At 39.4% G+C, this 21,944-nt stretch overlaps 1 protein-coding gene and 1 long non-coding RNA gene across 3 annotated transcripts in view; one reads left to right on the top strand and one right to left on the bottom strand.

Moving 5' to 3' along the window:
• The window catches only part of LOC105732221 (uncharacterized), a 110,691-nt gene that overhangs the window by 30,074 nt on the left and 58,673 nt on the right, over nt 1–21,944 (top strand). The gene's annotated exons all lie outside the window — the stretch shown is intronic.
• The window catches only part of OVCH1 (ovochymase 1), a 69,970-nt gene continuing 69,089 nt past the window's right edge, over nt 21,064–21,944 (bottom strand). Inside the window, 1 exon segment of the mRNA XM_064377399.1 lies at nt 21,064–21,819. Coding sequence (XP_064233469.1) covers nt 21,809–21,819 — 11 coding nt within the window. The 3' untranslated portion in view covers nt 21,064–21,808.

Consider the following 21,944-nt stretch of genomic DNA (forward strand, 5'->3'; position numbering starts at 1 on the left):
TTTGGCTTTTGTTGCCAATGCTTTTGGTGTTTTAGTCATGAAGTCCTTGCCTATGTCTATGTCCTGAATGGTTTTGCCTCGGTTTTCTTCTAGGGTTTTATGGTACTAGGTCTTATGTTTAAGTCTTTAATCCATCTGGAGTTAATTTTAGTGTAAGGTGTCAGGAAGGGGTCCAGTTTCTGCTTTCTGCACACTGCTAGCCAGTTTTCCCAACACCATTTATTAAATAGGGAATCCTTTCCCCATTGCTTGTTTTTGTTAGATTTATCAAAGATCAGATGGTTGTAGATGTGTGGCTTTGCATCCAGGGCCTCTGTTCTGTTCCATTGGTCTATATCTCTGTTTTGGTACCAGTACCATGCTGTTTTGATTACTGTAGCCTTGTAGTATAGTTTGAAATCCAGTAGCATGATGCCGCCAGCTTTGTTGTTTTTGCTTAGGATTATCTTGGCTATGCGGGCTCTCTTTTAGTTCCATATGAAGTTGAAGGTGGTTTTTTCTTGTTCTGTGAAGAAGATAATTGGTAGCTTGATGGGGATAATATTGAATCTATAAATTACTTTAAGCAGTATGGCCACTTTCACGATACTGATTCTTCCTAACCATGAGCATGGAATGTTTCTCTATCTGTGTCCTCTCTTATTTCCTTGAGCAGTGGTTTGTAGTTCCATTCGAAGAGGTCCTTTACATCCTTTGTTGGTTGTATTCCTAGGTATTGTATTCTCTTTGTAGCAGTTGTCAATGGGAGTTTGCTCATGATTTGGGTCTCTCTTAGTCTGTTATTGGTGTATAGGAATGCTTGTGATTTCCGCACATTAATTTTGTATCCTGAAATTTTGCTGAAGTTGCTTGTCAGGTTCAGGAGATTTTGGGCTGAGATGATAGGGTCTTCTAAATATACAATCATGTCATCTGCAAATAGAGACAATTTGACTTCCTCTTTTCCTTATTGAATACCCTTTATTTGTTTTTCTTGCCTAATTGCTCTGGCTAGTATTGGAAGCAATACTATATAGAATAGGAGTGGTGAGAGAGGGCATCCTTGTCTAGTGCTGGATTTCAAAGGGAATGCTTCCAGTTTTTGCCCATCTGTATGATATTGGCTGCACGTTTGTCATAAATAGCTTTTATTATTTTGAGATATGTTTATCTAGTTTATTGAGTTTATTGAGTTTTTAGCATAAAGTGCTGTTGAATTTTTTTGGAAGGCCTTCTCTGTGTCTATTGAGATAATCATGTGGTTTTTATCTTTGGTTCTGTTTATGTGGTAAATTACGTTTATAGACTTGCGTATGTTGAACCAGCCATCCATCCCTGGAATGAAGCCTACTTGATCATGATGGATAAGCTTTTTGATGTGCTGTTGCAATAGGTTTGCCAGTATTTTATTGAAGATTTTTGCATTGATGTTCATCATAGATATTGGCCTGAAGTTTTATTTTTTTGTTGCGTCTCTGCCAGGTTTTGGTATCAGGATGATGTTGGTCTCATAAAATGATTTGGGAAGGATCCCCTGTTTTTGGATTGTTTCAAATAGTTTCAGAGGGAATGGTACCATCTCCTCTTTGTACGTCTGGTAGAATTCAGCTGTGAACCAGTCTAGACCTAGACTTTTTTTTGGTTGGTAGGCTATTAATTGCTGCCTCAACTTCAGCCCTTGTTATTGGTCTGTTCAAGGTTTCAACTTCTTCCTGGTTTAGGCTTGGGAGGGTGCAAGTGTCCAGGAATTTATCCATTTCTTCTAGGTTTACCGGTTTATGTGCATAGTGTAAGGTATATTGCTGAGTTAAAATGAGGAAACTGAGGCCAGTGTGAGAAAATGAGAATCCAATTTATTCAGCTCCTGGGTGAGGTTCTGTGGTCTGGGAAGGGGCCAGAGAAGTCACACTGGGCTTCTCAGGGTGTGGGGTTTTATAGGGAGTGGAAGTAATTGATTGGTCTTTAGGGAAACAAAGAGCAGACAGTTTCATTGGTGAGTTTCATTGGTGAGGGGAAGTCAAGGTGCTGATGGGGCGAGCTGCCATTGGTTGCCAGGTGGGACTACTGGTGGGTTGACCGGCTGGGGAGGTCAATGTTAAGCTGCTGTTGGACAAATCTTTGGCAGGCTTTTTAAATTTTGAAGGGGTCGAGTGAGGAATGCAGGAGTGGGTGTGTGGAGCCTGCATAGAGAGACCAGATAGGAGTGGGTGTGGGGAGCCAGCATAGAGAGGCCGGCATGGGGAGAGAGAAGTGTGTCAGCATGGAGAGGCTGGCACGGGGAGAGATAAGTGTGTCCATTTAACTCCCAGTGAGGCAGCCAGCCTTACACATAGAGTTGTTTGTAGTAATCTCTGATTGTAGTTTGTATTTCTGTGGAATCTGTGGTGATATCCCCTTTATTGTTTTTTATTGCATCTATTTGATTCTTCTCCCTTTACCTTTTTATTAATCTGGCTAGTGATCTATTTTCTTGATTGTTTTAAGAAACCAGCTCCTGGATTTATTTTTTTTGAAGGTTTTTTTGTCTCTCTATCTCCTTCAGTTCTGCTCTGAACTTAGTTATTTCTTGTCTTCTGCTAGCTTTTGAGTTTCTTTGATATTGCTCCTCTAGCTCTCTCAATTTTGATGATAGCGTGTCAATTTTAGATCTTCTCACTTCTCATGTGGGCATTTATTGCTATAAGATTTCCCTCTAGACACTGCTTTAAATGTGTATCAGAGATTCTGGTACATTGTGTCTTCATTCTCATTGGTTTCAAAGAACATCTTTATTTCTGCCTTCATTTTATTGTTTATCTAGTGGACATCAGGAGCCAGTTGTTCAGTTTCCATGAAGTTGTGCAGTTCTGAGTTAGTTTCTTAATTCTGAGTTCTAGTTTGATTGCCCTGTGGTCTGAGAGACTGTTTGTTATTATTTCTGTTCTTTTGCAATTGCTGAGGAGTGATTTCCTTCCAATTATGTGGTCAATTTTAGAGTAGGTGTGACGTGGTGCTGAGAAGAATGTATATTCTGTGGATTTAGGATGAAGATTTCTGTAGATGTCTATTAGGTCTCCTTGGTCCAGATCTCAGTTCAAGTTCTGGATATCCTTGTTAATTTTCTGTCTTGTTGATCTGTCTAATATTGACAGTGGAGTGTTAAAGTCTCCCACTATTATTGTTTGGGAGTCTAAGTCTCTTTGTAGGTCATTAAGAACTTGCTTTATGTACCTGGGTGCTCCTGTATTCCATGCGTATATATATTTAGGATCATTAGCTCTTCTTGATGCATTGATCCTTTTACCATTATGTAATGCCCTTCTTTGTCTCTTTTGATCTTTGTTGGTTTAAAGTTCATTTATCAGAAACTAGGATTGCAACCCTTGCTTTTTTTTTTTTTTTCCTCTCCATTTGCTGGATAAATCTTCCTCCATCCCTTTATTTTGAACCTGTGTGTGTCTTTGCATGTGAGATGGGTTTCCTGAATACAGCACACCGATGGGTCTTGACTTTTTATCCAATTTGTCAGTCTGTGTCTTTTGATTGGGGCATTTAGCCCATTTACATTTAAGGTTAATATTGTTATGTGTGAATTTGATTCTGCCATTTTGATGCTAGCTGGTTGTTTTGCCCATTACTTGATGCAGTTTCTTCATTGTATCGATGCTCTTTACCATTTGGTACATTTTGGAGTGGCTGGTACTGGTTGTTCCTTTCCTTGTTTAGTGCTTCTTTCAGGAGCTCTTGTTAGGCAGGCCTAGTGATGATGAAATCTGTCAGCAATTGCTTGTCCATAAAGGATTTTCTTTCTTCTTTACTTATGATGCTTATTTGGCTGGATATGAAATTCTAGGTTGAAAGTCCTTTTCTGTAATGATGTTGAATATTGGCCCCTACTCTCTTCTGACTTGTAGGGTTTCTGCTGGGTGATCCATTGTGAGTCTGATGGGCTTCCGTTTGTGGGTAACTGACCTTTCTCTCTGTCTGCCCTTAGCATTTTTTCCTTCATTTCAACCCTGGTGTATCTGAAGATAGTGTGCCTTGGGGTTGATCTTCTTGAGGAATATCTTTGTGGTTTTCTCTGTATTTCCTGGACTTGAATGGTGGCATGGCTTGCTAGGTTGGGAACGTTCTCCAGGATAATATCCTGAAGAGTTTTCTAGCTTGGATTCATTCTCTCCATCACATTAAGGTACACCTGTCAAACATAGATTAGGTCTTTTCACATAGTCCCATATTTCTTTGAGGCTTAGTTCTTTTCTTTTCACTCTGTTTTCTCTATTCTTGCCTTCTCATTTCATTTCATTTCATTGATTTGATCTTCAATCTTGATATCCTTTCTTCTGCTTGGTCAATTTGGCTACTGAAACTTGTTTATGCTTCTCGAAGTTCTCATGCTGGGTTTTTCAGCTCCATCAAGTCATTTATATTCTTCTCTAAGCTGTTTATTCTAGTTAGCATCTCATCTAACCTTTTTTCTAGGTTCTTAGTTTCTTTGCATTGGGTTAGCACATGTTCTTTTAGCTCTGAGGAATTTGTTATTACCCACCTTCTGAAGCCTGTTTCTGTCAATTCATCAGACTCATTCTCCATCCATCTTTGATCCCTAGCTGGTGAGGAGTTGTGATCCTTTGGTGGAGGAGAGGCCTTCTGGTTTTTGGTGTTTTCATCCTTTTTGCACTGGTTTCTTCCCATCTAAGTGGCTTTATCTACCTGTGGTCTTTGCAGTTGGTGACTTTCAGATAGGGTCTCTGAGTGGACATCCTTTTTGTTGATGATGAAGTTATTTCTTTCTTAGTTTTCCTTCTGATAAGCCCCTCTGCTGCAGGACTACTAGAGGTCCACTCCAGACCCTGCTTGCCTGGGGATAACCCGTTGTTGCTGCAGAACAGTAAGGGTTGCTGCTGGTTTCTTCTTCTGTTATCTTTGTCCCAGAAGGGTATCTGACAGATGTCAGCCTGAGTTCTGCTTTATGAGATGTTTCTTTATGTATACGGGGGTTGGGGAGCTGCTTGAGGAGAGTCTGTCCCTTATGGGAGCTCAAGTGCTCTGCTGGGAGCTCCATTGTTCCATGCAGAGATGCTGGGCAGGTGCTTTTAAGTCTGCTGCAGTCGAACTCATAATCACCTCTTTTCCCAGGTGCTCTGTCCTAGGAAGGTCAGCTTTATTTATAAGTTCCTGTCATACTGCTGCCATTTTTCATAGATGCCCTGCCCTGCACAGAGTAGTCTAGTCACAGTCTGCCAGCAGAGGCATTGCTGAGCTGCCACAGGCTCTGCCCAGCTGCTGTGTGAACTGCCTTGGTAGTGGTGGACTGTCTTGGTAGTGGTGGTTGCATTTTCCCCCACTGAACTGGAGTCTCCTGGGTCCAGCTGCACTTGCCATGCAACTCTCAATCCAGAGCATTTCAGATTGCATGTTTTGTGGGAGTGGTACATGCTGAGCCAGATTGCCTGGCTCCCTTTCTCTGCACCCTCCCTTTCAGTTGAATGGGCAGCTCTGTCTTCCAGGTGTTACAGATGCCCGTTGAAATGGCTGTCCAGATTTGTGTTTCTCTGCGCCAATGTGGCACTGGCTGAAGCTGCCATGCTGTAAACACATGGGGCTTTTCAGCCTGGGAATCTAGTCTTTGGGAAGTGAAAATTTGTTTGGAAGTGTGGTGGGCACTCACCCTCTGCGTTGTTCTTGCTGGGAACTGCACTCCGGGGCTGTTCGTATTCGGCCATGTTGGATCCTCCTCCCCAGTCTTTTTGCAATGAATTTCCCAAATGTTCTTTGTGCTTCTTGTATTTGGATGTCTAGGTCTACCAAGGCCAGGGAAGTTTTCCTTAGTTATTCCCCCAAATATGTTTTCCAAAATTTTAGATTTCTCTTCTTCCTCAGGAACACTGACTATTCTTAGGTTTGGTTGTTTATCATAATCCCAGACATCTTGGAGGCTTGTTCATATTTTCTTATTCCTTTTTCTTTGTCTTTGTTGGATTGGGTTAATTCAAAGACCTTGTCTTCAAGCTCTGAATACAATTCTTCAATTGTCTTGTTCTATTATATTGCTGACTTTCCATAGCATTTTTCATAAGTGTGTCCCTTGTTTACTGGAGTTTTAATTGTTATTTATGTAAACTATTTCCTTGAATATTTCTCCCCTCATTTCTTGTGTCATTTTTTGGATTTCCTTATATTGGGCTTCACCTTTCTCTGGTGCCTCCCTGATTAGCTTAATAACTAACCTCCTGAATCAATTTTCAGGTAAATTAGGGATTTCTTCTTGTTTTGGGTCCATTGCTGGTGAACTAGTGTGAGTTTGGGGGGTGTTAAAGAACCTTGCTTTCTCATATTATCAGAGTTGTTTTTCTGGTTTCTTCTCATTGGGGTAGGCTCTGTCAGAGGGAAGGTCTAGGGCTGAAGGCTGTTGCTCAGATTATTTTGCCTCACAGAGTGTTCCCTTGATGTGGTATTCTCACCCTTTTCCTATGGATGTGGCTTCTTGAGAGCCGAGCTGAATCAACTGGTAACTCTCTTCTGGATCTAGCCACTCAGCAAGGCTATCATTTTTTGGGCTGGTAATAGGGGTTGTCTGCACGGAGTTCTGTGATGTGAATCATCTGTGGGTCTTTAAGCCATGAATACCAGCACCTGTTCTGGTGGAGCTGGGAGGGGAGTGAAATGGACTCTGTGAGGGTTCTTAGGTTTGGTGGTTTAATGCACTATTTTTGTTCTGATTGGCCTGCCAGGAGGTGGCAATTTCCAGAGAGCATGACCTGTGATCATATGGGAAAGAAGAGGTGGTGGGCAGGGCCCTAGAACTCCCAAGAGTATATGTCCTCTGTCTTTAGTGACCAGGGTGGGTAGGGAAGGACCATTAGATGGGGGCAGGGCTAAGTGTGTCTGAGCTCAGATTCTCCTTGGGTGGGTCTTGCTGCAGCTGCTGTGGGAGAGGGGAGTGAGGTTCACAGGTGAATGGAATTATGTTCCTAGGAGGTTGTCAGGGAATTTGGGGAGAGCTGACAGTCACAGGCCTCACCCAGCTCCCACACATTCCAAAGGGCTGGTCTCACTTCCACTGTGCCCCTTCCAACAGCACTGAGTCTTTTTCAAGGCAGTGGGTTAGCATGGCTGAGAACTTGTCCCAGGTTTCCTATCTCCCAGCTACAAAATGAGGTATGGCTTTCCTTCTTTCCCTGCCTATGGAGTCTGCACACCGAATTCACACCCTTCCCTGAGTTCTGGCCAGGAGGCTTCTCAATCAGTTCAAATTGTTACAAAGTTCAGCTGGAGATTTCTTTCTCCATGTGGCCTTTTCCCAGTACCTCTAGCTGATCGCCCATAGTACACCTATGAGGCCAGGCAGAAACGGGTTGCTAGGGGACCCAGCAAGCTCCCAAGGCTATCATTGCCTTAAATTTTTCCTCTCATGGAATATAGAATATTTCTTTATTCTGATTATAAAAGCAATGCATATATGCTTATTGTAGAAAGTTTCAAAAATAGAGTACAAAGGAGGAGATAAAAAGCTTTGTTGGGTATGGTGGTTCATGTCTGTAATTCCTAAACTTTGGGAATCCACAGCAGGAGGATTGCTTGTGTCCAGGAGTTTGAGACCAGCCTGGGTAACGGCAAGACCTCATCTTTACAAAAAAAAAAAAAAAAAAACTGCTAGCCAGGTGTTGTGGTGTGTGCCTGTGGTCCCAGCTACTTGATAGGCTGAGGTAGGAAGAACACTTGAGCCTGGAGGTTGAGGCTGCAGTGAGCCATGATCATACCACTGAACTCCAGCCTAAACAGAGTCAGACCCTATCTCAAAAACAAAAGTAACCTATAGTCTCTCCTTTAAGCAATCAGTATTCATGTTTTAATATGAATCTTGCAAAGTCTTCCTATGCCATATATATGTTTAAAAACTTGTATGCTATTTTATACCATTATAACATTTTTTCCCCTGCCTTATTGTGACCATTTTTCCATGCTACTATCCTATAAAATTATAATGGCTCTATATTTTTTATTCACAGACATACCATAATTCCTCATAGCATATTTTATCTGCAATCTTTAGAATACAAATGAGTCAGATCTTTAATAAACATCATACATGGGGTATATAAATCTATTATAATTCTTCTGTCATTAAAAACATGTCTACATTAAAGGTTTTCTACGTTTATCTGAAAAACAGAATGAGTATATATATAATAAGAGTCTCTTTCCTGAGTTAATGCCTACTCATATATTAGCTCTCAGGCCGGGGGATTCTTGTAAGCAAAATAGACACATTTCTTACCCATTCATCAGCTAAGGAGCTACCTCCTTATTTTCCACTCCTACTCTGCCTCAGCAGAAATGTCATTACCTTTATTCAAATAAACAATTCTTTAGCACTATTTACCAGGCATAGTTATAGGTTTCAGGGATACAGCAGGGGGCATGCATGCCAAGGAACAGCAGCAAGGTTGACATGGCTGGGTATGAAGTGAGCACTGGGAAAAATGGCAGGGGAAGACATCAAAGAGGTAGTCAAGAGCCAGATGCTATAGCATCTTGTAGGCACTCTCAGGACTTTTACTGTGAATGAGTTATGAAACCATTGGTTCATAAACATGATCTCAATTATTCATTTTTAAATGATCATTTTGGCTGTTACAAGTAAAACTGGCTAAAGGAAAGCTTGTACCAGAATGTTACAGTGGAATTGCTCAGTAGTAGCATGTGATCTATTTTACTGAAAGATCTACAGATTAGCTGTACTTGATGTGGAATGTAAGAAGTCAAGGATGACCAAGTTTAATGGCCTGAGTAATTATTAGCAAAATGGAGTTGCCATCTACTGAGGTGGGAAAGATTGGTGGAAGAAGAGCTTGGAGGCAGAGGTAGGAAATCAAGAGTTCAATTTTGGTCATGTTAAGTTTGAGTTGCTTATTACCAAGTGGAAAGGGAGGTGCTTGGATATACAGTACTAGTGTTCAATAAAGAATCTGGGACTCATGATCTAAATTTTGAAGCTATCACTGTATAGATGGTATTTAAAGCTAGAGAATGGGTGAGACCACTAAAGAATGAGTTTAGGTAAAGAAAGAAAGAGAGTCAAAGATTGGGTCCTAGAATACCTCAACTGATAGTGATAGAGAAAATGAGGAAAAACCAGCCAAGACTATGAAGGAGACCAGTGAAGTCTCCTTTTTTGAAGACCAAAACAAGTGAGGTTTGATGAGGATAGCTCATCTGTGTCAAAGGCTGCTATTCTAACTGATAAGGGAACTATTAAATCTGGACTTGTGAAAGTCATTGATAGCTTCAGCAAGAACAGTGTCCATAAAATGGTAAGAAAAAATAAAGCCCTATGAGAATAAATGCAAGAAAAATGAGATGGCAAAAGGGGAGACAGTGAGTAGAAATAACTTCTGTGGAGTCTTGCTAAAAAAGAGAAATCCAAGTTTTCTTTGATTCCCTTTCCCATCCTCCATCAAAGTAAACAAGATTCCTCTGTTATATATTTTTGTTGCACACTGTATTTTTTTCTTTGTAACTGATATGTTTTCACTGTGTCCACACCCACATCTCATCTTGAACTGTAGCTTCCATAATCCTCATGTGTCTTGAGAGGGACCTAGTAGGAGATAATTGAATCATAGGTTTTTCCCATGTTGTTCTTGTGATCATGAATAAGTCTCACAAGATCTGATGGTTTTATAAAGGTCAGTTTCCCTGCACGTGCTCTCTTGCCTGCCGCCACATAAGATGTGCCTTTGTTCCTCCTTCACCTTCCACCATTATTATGAGGCCTCTCAAGCCATGTGGAACTGTGAGTTCATTAAACTTCTTTTGCTTAATAAATTTCCCACTCTCAGGTGTTTCTTCATAGCCATATGAAAATTGACTAATGCAGTAAATTAATATACTACACATTTTTTTACTATATATTTTTATATGATTATTGACTATCTCCATTACTAGACTGTAAGTTCTACTATGGCAGGGACTGTCTTGTTAATTGCTCAATCCTCAATTCTTTGAACAGGGCCTGGCATATTCCTACAACGATTTGCTGGTGGTCTGAATAATTATAGGTTTAAATATGAGATTTTATTCTATTTCATGTTAGTCCCTTAAGGTATACTTTACCTATATAACTTAAATTTGATGCAAATTTCTTCTTGGTTTTCATTTTCTAACACTTCTTACAACAAAACCTGCTCATTTAAAAAAAATGAGTGTGAATGGATTATGGATTAATCTTAAGTACTGAGGGTATTCTAATAAATGTTCACAATTAAATATAATGGCAGATGTTTCTCTGTGATATCCAATTTCCATAATTTGCAATAGTTATCAATTTTCATAAAACTATTAATGTTTTTGCTGAAACCACAGGAATGGACAAAGTGTATCTTTCAATAATCTGGTTACAACTAACACATATGAACTAATAAAACAAGTAAAGAAAAAAGGACAAATTACTCTTGATATTAGTACATTCAGGAAGTGAATTCCAAAAGAGAAAAGCTCCTTGAAACTTTTATGCTAGGAATAAAAATTTCTGACTGTATTGTTGTAATATTCCAAGTATCCAGAAAAATAGAGAGTATACTTAAGTGTTAAAAAAAATCTGATCAACTTAGGCACATCTTTTAAAAACATCTTTTAAAAACTACAGATTGTAAGAAAGGGTGACATGGTCTAAAACTGGGTCCTCAGGGAACTAGAAAATTATTACTGTCACCAAATTAAAATATAATAATTATTTTTAGCAAGTATATTTGAACTTTAGCTATATATAACCTTCATTTATCCACGGTGGCCAAATTTATAACAGGCAAGTTGCAGTAATTGCACAGAAATCAACCCATTAGTTGGTCAAAATGAAACATTTCAGACAACAATTATTAGAAGAGCCAGGGCTGTGGTGTGAGCCTGTAGTCCCAGCTACTAGGAAGGCTGAGGCACAGGATTGCTTGAGCCCAAGAGTTCAAGGCTGTAGTGTGCCATGATCATATTTACAAATAGTCACTGCACTTGAGCCTAGACAACATAGCACGAACCTGTCTCTTAAAAAACACAGTTCTTAAAGGTCTCCTGTGACTTAAAATGAACATTGATAGTAGCATTTTTGTTCAACCTCCCACTACCCTAAGATTTCTAAAGCACCCTTCAGAAGATGATATAATCTCTTCTGGTTCCCTCTCTTGTGAGGGAACTATTTAGGCTGCTAAATAGTTTGAATACTGTCATGAAGTTCCCTATAACTGCTCCACTATGAATCTATTTCAGCCTGTAGAACAAGACATATTTTTCCGCCTTCTTTTGCCTATTTATAGCCTTAAAATTAGAAATGTTTATTTAGTCACTGGAGAAAATTTGGAGAATTTGAAAAAAATTCCTTATGATCTTGCAATCTAAAGATGTTCAATTAAACATATGGATCTTTTCTTTTAGACCTGTATTTTATTCACTTTTTAAAAAAATTTGAATTATATAGTTCATCCTGGTTTTCTCATTCAATATTACATGTAGGGGGTTTTATTTTTAAAATATGTGATGATATTTTATTTAACGGCTGCATACATATATAGTAACTTCATAGGATAAAGTTTACCCTATGGACTTGCTACATTTTTCTTAATTATTTAGACTAAGATTTAGATTATTTTCCATTTTGGCTGCTATAAAAATGTTGAATGAATCTAGTGTGTAAACATCTCTGTACATATGTAAAGCATATTTTAATAATAAAAGTATAGCTAAAAGTAGAGACACCCAATACAACTTTATGAACTTAGTTTTAGAAAATATTTCTCTAGAAAGCATATTCCAAATTATACCTCAATGAGATGAAAATACATATTATATAACATTCGATAAGTATAATCATTCTTCAAAATCATTGTCAATTTAGCAGTTAAATTTTCTCATTTGCTTTAAAAAGGCCAATTTTTTTTTCATGTATGTATTTGTCCATAAATTGCTTACTCAGATCATTTGTCATTTTTAAAATTAGGGTATATCATGGAAAACAGTGATTCTGAGTTATATTTTGAAATTGGTTAGACCCTATTTACCGTACTTGCAAAATGATTTTTAATATCATAAATCCTAATTCGAAAGGAAATCGCCCACTGTTTTCTACTTAACTAGAGGTAGACCAAGATGGTCATAGTCAAGTGTTAAGTATCATAAGGGTGATAATTTGTTTCAAAAACATCCCTAAGTTTAACTGATCATACACAATATTTTCTGAAACAAACATTCTAGTAAATGTAGTTTGCTGTAACACTCATAGTTTTCAAGATTTCAAATCAAGGATCCTAAGAACTAGTAGGCTTCCATGATTACAGGAAAACTTTGCCCTCTTTAGTAAAGAGATGGCCAGAGAATCAATTTCACTGTGAGAAGAAACAAGAGATTTAATTTAGATTGTATAGTAACTGGTATGTAAATATTCACTAATCTTCCTTATCTATCAAAAGTGGCTAATGGTTAATCCTGTGTTTTGTGTTCTCAAAAACAGTTGGGTCAATCATGTCTCCTTCTTTTGAAAAACCAGTGGAAAACAGAAGGCTCAGGATCTCTGGTTTAACTTTAATCAAGACTAAGTCAAAGGTATCTAGGGCCTATAAACTTGACAGATTTTAGCTTTTCTATTATTGATCTGTAAACACTTATATTAATTACTTCAGACTTTTCTCAGCATTGTTGAAAATCCCATGTATTCGCTTTTTAGTTTTCTTTCTGTTGATGCAGAGGAGTTTTTAATTACACAGGAACTTACTGATAATTTGTTTCTTCTACTGCTTTTATATGAGAAAGTCCTTCTCCATGTGTTTACTAATAGTTTCCACTTCAAATGCCTTAGGAAATCTGTTCCTTTATCAGCTGTTGTGTGATGTAAAGAATAATTTTATACATTTTCTGAGCGGTAATACCAAACTAATCACATACAATAATTTTAAATTTTCTCCTTCTAATCTATTTTCAATCACGTTTCTTCTGATAGTTTTAATTACCATTGTTTTAAAGTCTACTTTACTCATTTTGTCTTTCTTTCCCCAAGAGATTTTCAGCTAGTGCTATTTATTTTATAGGATAAACTTTAGAGTTGCTTTTTAATTTCCTCTTCATCCCTCCAGGAAAAAATTCCATTTGGATTTAATTGGAAAACACATTTCTAAATTAATTTGTGTTGAATTAATATGAGTTATAGCTTTCAGTTTTGGAATATAGTACTTTTATCTATGCAAATCTTTGTGTATTTGTGTCTGTCCACACCCACACCATAATAAAGTTTCATAGTTTGAACAATAAATCTCAAATTTTAGGGTTATTTCTAGTTATCATATGGCTTTTGTAATTTGTATCTATTTTTTCTAATTTAAATTAGGAAATCTTGATATGTAATACGTTTTAATATTCAATTATCCTTGTGTTCTTGGGATAAATCCTACTTGGTTCTGTCAAATGTTTATCAAATTATCTGCTGAGGTCAAGTATTGACTTAACCGAGAGGCGATTCAGAGTATACCATTCTGATACAAGGATGATTTTGAGCGGAAGGCAATTGAAAAAAATGTAGACACAAGCAAAACTCTCTGTCCTCCCACTGTCTCCACTAGGAAAGGCAGAACAATTCTTTTTATTTTATTTTATTTTTTATTGCAATTTAGGTTTTGGGGTACACGTGAAGAACATGCAAGATTGTTGCATAGGTGCATATGTGGCAGTGTGATTTGCTGCCTTCCTCCCCTTCACCTATATCTGGCATTTCTCCCCATGCTATCTCTCCCCAACTCCCCACCCCCCACTGTCCCTCCCCTATTTCCCCCCAACAGACCCCAGTGTGTAGTGTTCTGCTCCCTGTATCCGTGTGTTCTCACTGTTCAACACCTGCCTATGAGTGAGAATATGCGGTGTTTGATTTTGTGTTCTTGTGTCAGTTTGCTGAGAATGATGGTTTCCAGGTTCATCCATGTCCCTACAAAGGACGTGAACTCATCGTTTTTGATGGCTGCATAATATTCCATGGTGTATATGTGCCACATATTCCCTGTCCAGTCTCTCATTGATGGGCATTTGGGTTGGTTCCAGGTCTTTGCTATTGTAAACTGTGCTGCAATGAACATTCGTGTGCATGTGTCCTTATAGTAGAATGATTTATAATCCTTTGGATATATACCCAGTAATGGGATTGCTGGGTCAAATGGAATTTCTATTTCTAGGTCTTTGAGGAATCGCCACACTGTCTTCCACAATGGATTTACTAATTTACACTCCCACTAACAGTGTAAAAGTGTTCCTATTTCTCCACATCCTCTCCAGCATCTGTTGTCTCCAGATTTTTTAATGATTGCCATTCTAACTGGTGTGAGATGGTATCTCAATGTAGTTTTGATTTGCATTTCTCTAATGACCAGTGATGATGAGCATTTTTTCACGTTTCTTGACCTCATGTATGTCTTCTTTTGTAAAGTATTTGTTCATATCTTTCACCCACTTTTGAATGGTCTTATTTTTTTCTTGTAAATCTGTTTTAGTTCTTTGTAAATTCTGGATATCAGCCCTTTGTCAGATGGGTAAGCTGCAAAAATTTTTTCCCATTCTATTGGTTGCCGATTCACTCTAATGACTATTTCTTTTACTGTGCAGAAGCTGTGGAATTTCATTAGATCCCATTTGTCTATTTTGGCTTTTGTTGCCAATGCTTTTGGTGTTTGGGTCATGAAGTCCTTGCCTATGCCTATGTCCTGAATGGTTTTGCCTAGATTTTCTTCTAGGGTTTTTATGGTGTTAGGTCTTATGTTTAAGTCTTTAATCCATCTGGAGTTAATTTTAGTGTAAGGTGTCAGGAAGGGGTCCAGTTTCTGCTTTCTGCATATGGTTAGCCAGTTTTCCCAACACCATTTATTAAACAGGGAATCCTTTCCACATTGCTTGTTTTTGTCAGGTTTGTCAAAGATCGGATGGTTGTAGATATGTTGTGCTGCCTCCGAGGCCTCTGTTCTGTTCCATTGGTCTATATCTCTGTTTTGGTACCAGTACCATGCTGTTTTGATTACTGTAGCCTTGTAGTATAGTTTGATGTCCGGTAGTGTGATGCCTCCCGCTTTGTTCTTTTTGCTTAGAATTGACTTGGCTATGCGAGCGCTCTTTTGGTTCCATATGAAGTTGAAGGTGGTTTTTTCCAGTTCTGTGAAGAAGGTCATTGGTAGCTTGATGGGGATAGCGTTGAATCTGTAAATTACTTTGGGCAGTATGGCCATTTTCATGATATTGATTCTTCCTAACCATGAACATGGAATGTTTCTTCATCTGTTTGTGTCCTCTCTTATTTCATTGAGCAATGGGTTGTAGTCCTCCTTGAAGAGGTCCTTTACGTTCCTTGTTAGTTGTATTCCTAGGTATTTTATTCTCTTTGTAGCAATTGTAAATGGCAGTTCGTTCTTGATTTGGCTCTCTTTAAGTCTGTTATTGGTGTATAGGAATGCTTGTGATTTCTGCATATTGATTTTGTATCCTGAGACTTTGCTGAAGTTGCTTATCAGTTTCAGGAGATTTTGGGCTGAGATGATGGGGTCTTCTAGATATACAATCATGTCATCTGCAAATAGAGACAATTTGACTTCCTCCTTTCCTAATTGAATACCCTTTATTTCTTTTTCTTGCCTGATGGCTCTGGCTAGAACTTCCAGTACTATATTGAATAGGAGTGGTGAGAGAGGGCATCCTTGTCTAGTGCCAGATTTCAAAGGGAATGCTTCCAGTTTTTGCCCTTTCAGTATGATATAGGCTGTTGGTTTGTCGTAAATAGCTTTTATTATTTTGAGATACGTTCCATCGATACCTAGTTTATTGAGGGTTTTTAGCATAAAAGGCTTTTGAATTTTGTCAAAGGCCTTCTCTGCCTCAATTGAGATAATCATGTGGTTTTTGTCTTTGGTTCTGTTTATGTGGTGAATTACGTTTATAGATTTGCATATGTTGAACTAGCCTTGCATCTCCGGGATGAATCCTACTTGATCATGGTGGGTAGGCTTTTTCATGTGCTGTTGTAATTGGCTTGCCAGTATTTTATTGGAGATTTTTGCATCTATGTTCATCATGGATATTGGTCTGTAGTTTTCTTTTCTTGTTGAGTCTCTGCCGGGTTTTGGTATCAGGATGATGTTGGTCTCATAAAATGATTTGGGAAGGATTCCCTCTTTTTGGATTATTTGGAATAGTTTCAGAAGGAATGGTACCAGCTCCTCTTTGTATGTCTGGTAGAATTCGGCTGTGAACGCATCTGGACCTGGGCTTTTTTTGGGTGGTAGGTTCTTAATTGCTGCCTCGACTTCAGACCTTGTTATTGCTCTGTTCAGGATTTTGCCTTCTTCCTGGTTTAGGCTTGGGAGGAGGCAAGTTTCCAGGAATTTATCCATTTCTTCCAGGTTTCCTAGTTTATGTGCATAGAGTTGTTTGTAATAATCTCTGATGATGGTTTGAATTTCTGTGGAATCTGTGGTGATATCCCCTTTATCGTTTTTCATTGCATCTATTTGATTATTCTCTGTTTTCTTTTCTATTAATCTGGCTAGTGGTCTATTTTGTTGATCTTTTCAAAAAACCAGCTCCTGGATTTATTGATTTTTTGAAGGGATTTTTGTGTCTCTATCTCCTTCAGTTCTGCTCTGATCTTAGTTATTTCTTGTCTTCTGCTAGGCTTTGAGTTTTTTTGATCCTGCTCCTCTAGCTCTTTCAATTTTGATGATAGGGTGTCAATTTTACATCTCTTCTTGCTTCTCATTTGTGCACTTATTGCTATATATTTTCCTCTAGAGACTGCTTTAAATGTGTCCCAGAGATTCTGGTATGTTGTGTCTTCGTTCTCGTTGGTTTCAAAGAACATCTTTATTTCTGCCTTCATTTCATTGTTTATCCAGTCAACATTCAAGAGCCAGTTGTTCAATTTCCATGAAGCTGTGTGGTTCTGGGTCGGTTTCTGAATTCTGAGTTCTAACTTGATTGCACCGTGGTCTGAGAGACTGTTTGTTATGATTTCCATTCTTTTGCATTTGCTGAGGAGGGATTTACTTCCAATTATGTGGTCAATTTTAGAGTAGGTGTGATGTGGTGCAGAGAAGAATGTATATTCTGTGGATTTAGGGTGGAGAGTTCTGTAAATGTCTATTAGGTTTGCTTGTTCCAGCTCTGAGTTCAAGTCCTGGATATCCTTATTAATATTCTGTCTCGTTGATCTGTCTAGTATTGACAATGGGGTGTTGAAGTCTCCCACTATTATTGTGTGGGAGTATAAGTCTCTTTGTAAGTCATTAAGAACTTGCCTTATGTATCTGGGTGCTCCTGTATTAGGTGCATATATATTTAGGATCGTTAGCTCTTCTTGTTGCATTGATCCTTTTACCATTATGTAATGTCCTTCTTTGTCTCTTTTGATCTTTGTTGCTTTAACGTCTATTTTATCAGAGATGAGAAATTGCAACTCCTGCTTTTTTTTGCTCTCCATTTACTTGGTAAATCTTCCTCCATCCCTTTATTTTGAGCCTTTGTGTATCCTTGCATGTGAGATGGGTTTCCTGAATACAGCACACTGATGGGTTTTGGCTTTTTATCCAATTTGCCAGTCTGTGTCTTTTGATTGGGGCATTTAGTCCATTTATGTTTAGGGCTAATATTGTTATATGTGAATTTGATACTGCCATTTTGATGCTAACTGGCTGTTCTGCCTGTTAATTGATGCAGATTCTTCATTGTGTTGATGCTCTTTACCATTTGGTATGTTTTTGGAGTGGCTGGTACTGGTTGTTCTTTTCTATGTGTAGTGCCTCTTTCAGGAGCTCTTGTAAAGCAGGCCTGGTGGTGATGAAATCTCTGAGTACTTGCTTGTTCACAAAGGATTTTATTTTTCTTTCACATGAAGCTTAGTTTGGCTGGATATGAAATTCTGAGTTGAAAGTTCTTTTCTTTAAGAATGTTGAATATTGGCCCCCACTCTCTTCTGGCTTGTAAGGTTTCTGCTGAGAGATCGGCTGTGAATCTGATCGGCTTCCCTTTGTGGGTAACCCGACCTTTCTCTTTGGCTGCCCTTAGCATTTTCTCCTTCATTTCAACCCTGGTGAATCTGACAATTATGTGCCTTGGCGTTGCTCTTCTTGAGGAATATCTTTGTGGTGTTCTCTGTATTTCCTGGACTTGAATATTGGTCTGCCTTGCTAGGTTGGGGAAGTTTTCCTGGATAATGTCCTGAAGAGTATTTTCCAGGTTGGATGCATTCTCTTCGTCACATTCAGGTACACCTATCAAACATAGATTAAGTCTTTTCACATAGTCCCATATTTCTTGTTGACTTTGTTCATTACTTTTTACCCTGTTTTCTCTAATCTTGCCTTCTTGTTTTATTTCTTTGAGTTGATCTTCGACCTCTGATATCCTTTCTTCTGCTTGGTCAAATCAGCTGTTGAAACTTGTGCATGCTTCGCAAAGTTCTCGTGTTGTGTTTTTCAGCTCCATCAATTCACTTATATTCCTAAGTTGTCCATTCTCGTTAGCATTTCTTCAAATGTTTTTTCAAGGTTCTTGGTTTCTTTGCATTGGGTTAGAACATGTTCTTTTAGCTCACAGACGTTTCTTATTACCCACCTTCTGAAGGCTGATTCTGTCATTTCATCACACTCATTCTCCATCCAGTCTTGTTCCCTTGCTGGTGAAGAGTTGTGATCCCTTGTAGTAGGAGAGGTGTTCTGTTTTCAGGTGTTTTCATCCTTTTTGCACTGGTTTCTTCCCATCTTTGTGGATTTATCCACCTGTCGTCTTTGTAGTTGCTGACTTTCTGATTGGGTCTCTGAGTGGACATCCTGTTTGTTGATAATGAAGTTATTTCTGTTTCTTAGTTTTCCTTCTAACAGTCTGGCCCCTCTGCTGTAGGACTGCTGAGGTCCACTCCAGGCCCTGCTTGCCTGGGGATCACCTGCAGTGGCTGCAGAACAGTAAGGGTTGCTACCAGTTTCTTCTGCTTTGTCCCAGAAGGATACCTGCCAAATGTCAGTCTGAGCTCTCCTTTATGAGGTGACTCTTTGGATATATGGGGGTCAGGGAACTGCTTGAGGAGACAGTCTGTCCTTTATAGAAGCTCAAGTGCCTAGCTGTAAGCTCTGTTATTCATTCAGAGCTGCTGGGCAGGTACATTTAAGTCCACTGCAGCAGAACTCATAAACCCCTTTATTTTCCCAGGTGCTCTGTCCCGGGGAGTTAGGGCTTTATTTATGAGTTTCTGCTGTGCTGCTGCCGTTTTCTTTTTCAGGGCTGCCCTGCCCAGCAAGGAGGCAGCCTAGTCACTGTCTGCCTGCAGAGGCTTTGCTGAGCTGCTGTGGGCTCTGCCCAGCTGCCACGTGAACTTCCCTGCAGTCCTGTTTACATGGGTGTAGTTAGAACTGCCTCGGCAATGGTGGCCCGCCTCTGTAATGACAGACTCTCTCTATAATTACGGACTCTCTCTGTAATGGCGGGTTGCCTCAGCAACAGCAGGCTGCCTCAGCAATGGCGGACTGCGTCCATAGTGGTGGAGTGCCTCGGTAATGGCGGACGCCCCTACCCCACAGAGCTGGACCATCCCGGGTTCAGCTGTGCTTGCTGTGAAACTCTCAACCCAGAGTGTTTCCAATTGCTGTGTTTTTCTGTTGTTTTCTTTTTTGTGGGGGTGGGACCAGCTGGGCCTGATCACCTGGCTCCCTATCTCAGAGCCTTTTTTTTTTTTTAGTTGAATGGTCAGCTCTCTCCCAGGTATTCTGGTCGTCTGTTGAAAAGGCGCCGGGATCTGTGTGATTTCCCGTGTGGCGACCTACTGCGCTGGCTGAAACAGCGGTGCTGAGATTCATGGCGCTTTTTTGCCTGGGAATCTCCTGGCTTAGCTCCCTGTTTCAGTCTCCCCTCCTTTTTTTTTTTTTTTTTAAATCAGATGAATGAGTGACTCTGCCTTCCCAGAGCTTCCCGGAGCTTCCCGGAGCTCCCCTTGCTGGCTAACAGGGGACCCAGTCCCGTTTACTCTGCACCGGGAACTGCCACACCAGGGTGCTGGCAAAACAGCCATGCTGGCCAAAACAGCTGCACTGGTGACCCTTGGGGCTCCTCTGCCTGGGAATCTCCTGGTCTGTGGGCAATAAAAATCCATCTGGAGATGTGGCACCTACTCACCCTCTGCACTTTCACTGGGAGCTGCAATCCTGAGCTGCTCCTAACCAGCCATCTTGGATCTTCCCCCAACAATTCTTAATTAGAGACAAATCTAGACTCTTATCAGCCCAGAGGTGGCACCGGAGAAATCTACATAACAAATTCTTCTAAAGGAACTTTTGTTTTCTACAACTGTCCCCAGTATATTCAGCTTCCTACCGTATGCCACCTCTAGAAGCTCAAAGTCCTTTCCCTTTATGTTGTCACTGCTCTCGTTATTGTTCCTTTGTTAAGGTGTTATATAAGTCCAAGTTCTAATCACTTCTTTGAGTTACTCACCACTGAGTTTTTCCATATATGCATAATACATGTGTTTGTAAAATCCAGTTTTTCTATTTTTAATCTGTCTTTTGTCAGTATCATTGCCAGAGTTCCAGTCAGTGAACCTAAGATGGTCTCAGAAAAAATAAAAGCAACTTCTCTACAGTAACTAAAGGAATAATATCTATCTCTACTACAACTACTGCTACTCTCAGTACTTCACCTCTGACACCAAGATGTATGGGATTTCTTCCCCTACAACACCTGGGTATCTTACAATTCAATTCCATTCTGACATTATCTACCTTGGGTTAGCACAAACGGCACAGGTTAAGAGCTCAGTTTCACAGACTGCCCTCACTCCCCACTTCAGATGCCAATTGCAAGTCCAGGTTGTCACATGTGCTACTGACTGACCGGCAATAAATCAGAGGTTCCCACGATCCCTTCTTCAGGTTTGATAATTTACTAAAACAACTCACAAAATTCAGGGAAACACTTTCACTTGTGTTCACCAAATTATTACAAAGGATATAATTCAGGAACAGTCAAATGAAAGCCATATAGGGCAAGATATAGAGGCTGGGCACAGAGTTTCAGTGTTCCTTCTGGGTACACCACCCTCCCCGCACTCTGTGTTCACAAACCCAACTCTCTGAATGCTCTCCTTTTGGGGTTTTATGGGGGGTTCATTACATAGACATGATCAATCACATCATTGGCAATTGGCAATTAAGTCAATTTGCAGTCCCTCTCCCCTACCGAGAGGTTGGACTAAGTTCTAAACTTCTGATCACAGGATTTGTTCCTCTGGATAGATGGGTAGAAGAGAAACATTTTTTTCTTCCTTCTACCCCAGAGCTTATAAACCTTATTTAGAGAAATTGAAATAGTCATGAAACTTTTGGGGAGAAGGAAATAGAAAATAGTATATTTTATGAATTAATTCTAAGTAAAGAACAGATATGTAGTTGATTATCATTATAAATAATAACTGACATTGCTAATGTACTCTTCCTTCCCTGCCCTCTTCTTTATTTCTTTGTTTTTCCAATCGTTGTGTGCCCTGACACCCACAGAAGAGGCAATAGGGAAACAGTCTAAAGTTTTCCTCCAAGCAGCACAATTTTAAGAACAGGAATCAGAATAAATATTTCTAATCCAAATATAACACAAGCTTGATTTCTTAGAGATTAACATGTCTTCTCTTATTTAATTCTGAAAACAACCTCGTGAGGCAGTGCATGGTAACAGTTCTGTATGGCAAGAAAGGTAGATGTATACATCATTTTCATAGATACTGCAGTCTCCCCACAAGAAGTTGTGGTCTTCTTGGTGCTAAATTGGCTTAGGAACCAAGAAAGCTCAGTGCTCGTCAACATTCTCCTAGATAGAAACACAAAGATTCTTAGTGCACTTACTTCTAGGATGGTATTGTAAATCTGAATAAAAAAGACAGCTGTTTAGCAGTTGGCTTTTTTTGCCCACACTGAGAGAACCCTACCTGCATA

Source organism: Aotus nancymaae, unplaced genomic scaffold (genome assembly GCF_030222135.1).
Source record: "Aotus nancymaae isolate 86718 unplaced genomic scaffold, 86718_ANA_hifiasm-v0.15.2.pri h1tg000016l, whole genome shotgun sequence".
Classification (NCBI taxonomy): domain Eukaryota; kingdom Metazoa; phylum Chordata; class Mammalia; order Primates; family Aotidae; genus Aotus; species Aotus nancymaae.